Raw genomic sequence first — 8,058 nt, 5'->3', positions numbered from 1 at the left:
CACCATAACCTTAGAGAAAGTTAAGAAAGGCTACAACCCAAGCACTCGTTTGAAAAGCAAAAAGATGAGAAATTATGACACGTTTAAGCTTCCATTAATCCATATGGTTCAATTTAAGATTTGGGCTAAATTCAACAATTAGGCTTATTGTTTGAGATAAGAAAGTCACTATAGATAGAAAAATAGGTTTAACCTCTAGCTCTAGGGATTACAATCAAGAAGAACCCGTACTAAAGGTTTATAGTCTCACTTTTTTAGTTCTTCCTTATTTATAGTTTCACCATTACAAATATGTTTCTTTCACACCTCACAAGGTATAAAGGTTTACATTCTCTTTATTGTTCTACATCTATGAGGGTTCTTCAATGTAACCTAGTATAATGTCATAAGAGGTGACATTTCTGACAGATACCTAATAAACTACAAGGAAGAGAATAAATACACATTACAAAAAATGGAACATATTAAATGGAATGAGTCTTTTCGTTGAAGATATATATGCATCTTTCATAATGGAACCACTAGATAAGATTCCCCTAAAGAATGATAGACAAATGGGATCAAATTCATCTATAAAGATGGAAATTAGATGAGCTTATGAACTACTATGATATCATGGCAATAGGTTCACAAAACTCTATGGTACAATCATAAAAAAGAAAATTACTAAATGGGAAGAGTAACATAGTAAAAGAGCCATAAACCAACCCAAACACTATGTAACCCATCTTTTTATCCTCCAAGTCAAATGGAAGTGAGTTAACTAAAGGGACAATGTCTTTATTGATATTTATGTGGATTTTGAAAAAAGCTTTTGAAATTGTTGCAAAGAGACTCTATGAACGTATGATTAAACTAGATATAATTAACTCATTAACAAATTGTGGTAAGAAACCTTTATGAGCAAGTGTCACGTCTCCTAAAGACATAATATGGGTTCTCTAATGAGTTTAGAAGCAAACTTGGGCCAAAGCAAAGATGATCTTTCTCACCCACTCTATTTAGCTTATGCATAAACTATGACTTAGAGAATTTCATCATATAAGTAACTCTCGGTGAACAACCTTTGAGCCAAATCTGAGGCAAATTTTTTCTTATGGTAGTTCTCTATGTAGATGATGTGGTGCTTTTCTTATAAGAGGTTCTCACTCTTCAACACTAAATCACATTGTTAAGATATTTGCAAATACTAGCCTATCATTAGTGAATGTATGGAAAACCAAATAAAGGACAATCACTTACTAGAACAAATCTATCCGGTCAATAAGCCCATTCAAATTCTTACACTTTAACATCTACGTCAATCGTAATTGGGGCACATGTATAGAATGCCGACCAAAAGCTAGTTAGGCAAGCTACCATATCTTTGAACCCATCTTGATAGTATTTAGATAGACAAATATTGGACACTTTATTACATTTGTAATCCCAGTATTGTTCTATGATGTGGAGGTATGGGAGGACCAATACCTTGTCAAGATGGAATGACATTGATAAGGTATAAAAGTTGTTTCCCATGGTACAATCTTGATATCAAGGCAACCGCGCCATATGTTGTGATGTTGCTTGAAATGGGTGTTGATACCCATCAAATTATAAAGCATGATGAGAATTCACAAGTATATAATTAAAGTGAAGAACATGATAGCACATTGTCTAACCATTACAAGCTTGGGACACTAGCAACAAAATGTAGAATCAAAATTCTCTCTTCTTGATCGACATACAATACCCACAAAATATTCTTAATTAGCACTTAATATCGAGAATGGTATAGGATAATTGTCTTGTTTCCACATATGCACATCCAACATAAAAGTTCATTAGAACCCATATTGTTGATCCCTATCGTCATTCTCCCATTTCTTTTCTTATTTCTATGGTGCTAGTTTATTGGGTCCATTTTTCTATGAAGAAACTTTTCTCTTTTTACCCATGAACATAAATTTCTTCAACCTATGTGCAACATGACCATTTTATATTATATTGAGACTTTTGATTGTATTCCCATAGTTAGAGTCTAGAGATATTCTCTCAACCTATGTGTTAACATACCAATTTTCATTATACAAGTTTCGGTATTTTCCTCTTCTTCTTCTTGTTCACATCATACAAATTTCTTTTTCTATCTGTTGTGCTATGAAAAGAACATGAGAGAATAGGGAATACATTGGGAATTCTTGTGTTTATGTTTATAGCCCCATCATCTATAGGATGCTCAAGTGAGTGAGAATCAAACTCCTTTCATACACATGTAACTCGCAATTCTAGAATTTCAAGTAGTAGGTGATAACGAAATATTGAACTTGAAGATCATGACATTAGAATGGACTCCCCTCATGAATTCCAAAGACCAAACAACTTTATATTCTATGATTTATGCATGTAATTCATCATTCTTCGGAGGTGGGATGCATGTAAACAATTCTTATGCAAACATAACTTCAGAATTTTGGTATTGTCTAATGGGGTCCCACATAAAATTGTAATAGGCATATCAAGTAATGATAGTAACAAATATAGTAATTTTGAATATCCTTCCTTTAGAATAACCTCATATTTCAAGACTAACTTGGTAACATTTTACATGGAGGTAACTAGATCATAAAGAAGATAGATACACTTTTGAGCACAAAGAGAAAGTTGAAGTGTTTTTTTCAATGTTTAGAACTTTAATTCTTTAAAAAGTATGTGATGGAAAGGGAAAAAAAAATTGTGCCAACAATGAAGTCATGAAATGTTGAAGGAGATGGAACGTCACTATAGTAGAACAAATCAAAGTTATTGTACTCAACTATCTAACTATGGCTAAACTATAAAAGTGAACTCAATAAACGTCGTTACTTTAACATCGATCCCCCCTGTTGATGGTCTTACTTCAATCCCCCTTGTCTAATGAATCCAAAAAAGAAAAAAATAGTCCTAAATAGAGAGATTGAGTACGCATGGAAGTTTTCCAAAACCATGATAAACCTACACTTCCATTACATATCACTATCACATTAGTTCCATTATGTTCACACCATCTTACAAGCAAGCAACAACTATGTGTGCACAATCACATTAATTCTCTTATGTTGACACCATCTTGCAAGCATGAAACAACTATGTGTGCACAATCGTACTAAGGGAAATTGTGTGATTACACGACAGTTTGACAACAAAAGTGTTGTTGAAGCATAATGAAGGTACAAAAGTGTATATTGTGCACAACATAGAAGCAGGATTTTGCCTCGACATATATCCTTCATATTCCTCATTGATTTGGTATTACGATGTAGGTAGTATATTGTAGTAGTCTAAAATTGTATAGATTTAAAGGTTTGGGTATATGTGTTCACCATATAGGGTTCCATGTTTATCCAAGAAACACCACCATATATATATCATTATCAATGAGGTTGTAATGTATATACCATGTTCTCAGATTGGATATGTGGAAGAGCAAAGGTTAAGCAAATAATGGTTTGTCTATGAAATTTTTAAGTTGTTTTATTATACATTCTTGTAACCAACTAGGAAACCATGGAGAGCAACTACATCTTCAAGAGGATCACTAAAATGCGGTGTGGATGATGCTGGTTTGTGAGAATATGGTGTCACGAGTGTAGCATGATAACCAACCAAGATGGGTACTAGATCATTGAGCTAGATATTCAAGGTAATTTCTAGGCTTTCCATAAATTGAAATAACCGGGATGATTTAAGAATCATAAACTCTAGTTATTTACATACATGCAAAAATAAGTAATAAGTATATATAAATTGAATAATTTCCTCATTGTGGGAGGGAATTAAAAGTAAAAAAATATAAATACATATATTTATTTAATTGATATCATGGTGGCATCTCCATATATCAAGAGGTTCATCATGTTGGCATCTCCATCAATCAAGAGACCCTAGTCCAGACCAACATGCTTGGCCAGGTGTCTACACTTACACCACTCGAGTCCCTTCCCTCATGTTCGGTGCATTTTGGTTTGCTCAAGTACTTGTTATTGATTATACTACATCCAATATCTTTAAACCTAAGGAAAAAATGATCTAGAACGTCAATAGTCTTTGTTTATCAAATCATTGCAATAGTAACACTACTTTTTTGTCCTCATGTGCACGTGTTATGGGCTAGCTCAAAGAACGAGAATGTGCGTGATTATAGGAGAATCTCTACTAGTGATTATGTCTATGTATAGCACATAGCTATCCAGTTATACGAGACTATACCAAAAGGGAATCACAAGATTGTTTTCTAGGACTTCTTGTCATTTTAAATTTCAAAACAAAATGTTGTTCCATGTTGCCGACTATTGTAAATGCAACACACAAATGTGAAATTTTAATCATACACTACAAAATTTCAAGAAGATTTTAATATACCCTTATTATGTGTAAATTTGGTTGCAAATTATAGGTAATTTTGGTAAGTGTAAACATAAACAAATATAGTATGACAAGAAGGTTAATAAAGATCTATCGATTTCTCATGTTAATAATAACCAAACGTGAAGTGGCCCGGTTAAGGTAGGGTTGTAGCTTATTAGTAGTTATCGTTAGTTAATATTATGTTGCACGAGCATATACGATGATGAAGATATTACCGGAGATGGATACATTGGGAGCAAACCTTGAATTTCAAATGCTAGTGTAACAAAAGCTCAAGTATTAGCTATTGTTGACAACAAAGGTTTCGTGCTTTATCAAGAAGTTACCACACACACACACAAACAAACACACACACTTATTATTTAAACTTTTAGGAGATATTTTCATTGGTATACAAAGCTGAAGTGGAAGTATAGCGTATGGTTGGTTCTATCATATAGAGCATTACAAGATATTTGTAGTACAAGCACAAATTCAAAACGTATTGTCGTATCACCAAGACCATTACAAGATATTTTTCATTGGCATATGATGTAGAAGTGGGGGTAATTTCGAAACATATGGTTGTATCAATTAGAGTCTAGACAAATTCAAGACATTGCCATCGACATACATACGTCTTAAAGTGAAAGTAATTTCAAATGTATGGTCCCTAGTTCCCATAAAATTACTCCTTGGTAATTTTTTCTGGTAATTTAGGTGCTCAATGCCAAGAAGAGAGATCTGGGTCGATCTCAAGTTGTTTGGTGAGGGGTAAAACTGGTCTAAATCACAATGAGGAAGTGTGGTGCAACAAACAAAAGGTTCTGGTGACCGATGTGACGGGAGCTTCGACTGGTGACCAAGGGATTGAAAGGCGTGGTCGAAAACCACGGGCCAAAAAGAAACAAGGAAAATATATCGAGATACAAGGCTTTCTTTTAGGAGCACAAAACCCATGGGTACACTAGGGACTTCAAACACTTGCTAACAACCTCTCTCTCTTGGGAAACCCTAGCTAAAACCCAGAACACTAAAAATGTCTACTTGTCATGATTCTACAAGTTTTACTAATTCCCACCCCTACCCTTATGCAAGAATTGGGGCTCACTACCCTTCTCTCGGCCGACACATTGCGCGCCGCCTCCTCGAGATCGGCATCACCGATGTCTTCTCGGTCCCCGGGGACTTCAATCTTGTCCTTCTCGACCACCTATTGGCCAATGACAATGGTGAAGGACAACCACCGCCCGCCCGCCGCCTCAACCTCATTGGTTGTTGCAATGAGCTCAATGCCGGGTATGCGGCCGATGGCTACGCGCGCGCACGCGGTGCCGGCGCATGTGTCGTCACATTCACCGTGGGTGGGCTCAGTGTCATCAATGCCATCGCTGGAGCTTATAGTGAGAATCTCCCCCTAATTTGCATCGTCGGCGGGCCTAATTCAAACGACTATGGCTCGAATCGTATCCTCCATCATACCATAGGCCTCCCGGATTTTAGCCAAGAGCTCCAATGCTTCAAACAAGTCACTTGTAAGCAGGTATGGTATGGTATGTGTGTTACAAGAATTGGAGTGGCCATACATTTGCTATGGTATGTGTGTTATGAGAATTCAAGTAACCAGCCATACATAAGGTATGGTATGTGCGTTACAAGAATTGGAGTGGCCATACATTTGTTATGGTATGTGTGTTAAAAGAATTCAAGTGACCAGCCATACATAAGCTATGGTATGTGTGTTACAAGAATTGAAGTGGCCATACATTAGCTATGGCATGTGTGTTATGAGAATTCAAGTAACCGGCCATACATAAGCTAAGGTATGGTATGGTATGGCATGGCATGGTATGTGTGTTACAAGAATTGGACTACCCATTACGTTTGCGCTATACGAATTCGAGTAGCTAGCCATACATTAGGTATGGTACGATATGGTATGTTTGTTACAAGAATTGGAGTGGCCTTACATTTGCTATGGTATGTGTGTTATGAGGTTTGGAGTAGCCCACCATACATTAGCTATGGTATGGCATGTGTGTTGCAAACATTTGAGCCATACATTAACTATGGTATGGATAAATGTGGACCCAGTTTTGGTGTGAATAAATGTGGTTTGCATATAGATCAAGGGTTAAGTAGTAAGCAGTTTATAATATACCACATGAGGGCATGCGTTATGCCACTTCTCTTGAAGTCATGGAGTCGATAAACCTAGAGATAATAGGCACACTGGTGGCCAGTTTGGACATAGACCTAGGGTTAATGGAAACCTAATATGTTGAATTTCATCGAAGTCGTGTGTGAATGGAGTCCATTAGGCTAGAGATAGACCCATTAGCTTTTGGATGGTCATTTGGAGGGCCATTGTCTGAATGGATAGGCATGGTCTGGATAGAGACCTAGGGTTCATAGAACCTATGGCAAGACATGGATTGGTAGAGTCAATTAGATACTCGTGGATGGACATTTTGTGGTCCCATTTATAACTATAGTCTAGACATGAAGATCCAATGAGACACATACCTTGTACAAATTCTTGCAAAATATGCTCTCTTGATGTAGGTTTGCATCAAGGATCTTGAGAGTGCACACTAAGGTTAAGCTATATTACAACATGGTATGGGCATATAGAGCTCTTGTTGCTTTGGATCAAGTCTCACAACAAATTCTCTCCTGATGTAGGTTTGTATCAAGGATCTTGACAGTGCACATGAGTTGATTGATGATGCTATTTCAACTGCCCTCATTGAGAGCAAGCCAGTGTACATCAGTGTTAGTTGCAACTTGGCTGGCCTTCCTCACCCCACATTCAGGCAGGAACCAATTCCATTTCGTCTGTCCCTCAGGTATATATATATGTATGTATGTATGTATGTATATAATCACTAGAAATTTTAAACATTTTCTCGCTATGATTCCAATATTGTGGGTTCGGACATAACATTATGTCATTCCGGAGGCAGAGCATACACAGCTAGAATGTGGAGGGTTTGGTTTAGGGTTTAGGGTTCATGGTTTAGAGTGTGTATGTCAGAACTTTGTGATGTTGGATATTGTAGGGTCTCCTGAGGGAAAGAAAGCTGTTAATCCCTCACATGGTACAACACCGGATTTTGGGTACTTTGGCTTGGTATGATCACTGAAATATACACTTCTTGATTGTATAAATGCTCATTTGCTGCTATTTGGGCCCAGGCTCTCTAACCCGGGGAGCTTAAATGAGGCTGTAGAAGCTGCGGCCGCATTTCTCAACAATGCCGTCAAGCCGGTGCTTGTGGGTGGTTCGAAATTACGTGTAGCGAATGCTCAACAGTCTTTTCTAGATTTGGCCGAATCATCTGGCTATGCTGTAGCCATTATGCCCTCCGCGAAGGGACTTTTCCCAGAGAACCACCAAAACTTCATTGGTACATATTGGGGCGCCGTGAGCTCTCCTTATTGCTTGGAAATAGTCGAGTCCGCCGATGCTTATCTCTTCGCCGGGCCAATCTTCAATGATTATAGTTCCGTTGGGTACTCTCTTTTGTTCAGAAAAGAGAAGGCCATCATTGTTGAGCCAAATCGAGTAATCATCGGCAACAGTTCGACATACGGGTGTATATATATGAAGGATTTCCTCGAAGCACTTTCGAAGAAAGTTATAAAGAATACTACGGCGTATGACAACTACAAGCGAATATTTGTTCCTCC

General features: G+C 37.2%; 1 protein-coding gene across 1 annotated transcript; it reads left to right on the top strand.

Moving 5' to 3' along the window:
• Positions 1-5,322: 5,322 nt before the first annotated feature.
• On the top strand, positions 5,323-8,053 carry LOC147847140 (pyruvate decarboxylase 2-like; the record flags this gene model as incomplete). Its single annotated transcript, XM_087339524.1, has 3 exons — positions 5,323-5,908; positions 7,051-7,214; positions 7,564-8,053. Coding segments are annotated over exons 1-3 (1,158 nt in total), but the record flags the coding sequence as incomplete, so codon positions are not given.
• Between the last annotated feature and the right edge of the window lie 5 nt (positions 8,054-8,058).

The sequence above is a fragment of the Azolla caroliniana genome, unplaced genomic scaffold, assembly GCF_043228905.1.
Source record: "Azolla caroliniana isolate FFs.n. ecotype wild unplaced genomic scaffold, voAzoCaro1.0.p SCAF_1465, whole genome shotgun sequence".
NCBI lineage: Eukaryota > Viridiplantae > Streptophyta > Polypodiopsida > Salviniales > Salviniaceae > Azolla > Azolla caroliniana.
The sequence above is the reverse complement of the archived record's forward strand: the minus strand, read 5'-3'. Positions and strand labels throughout refer to the sequence as shown.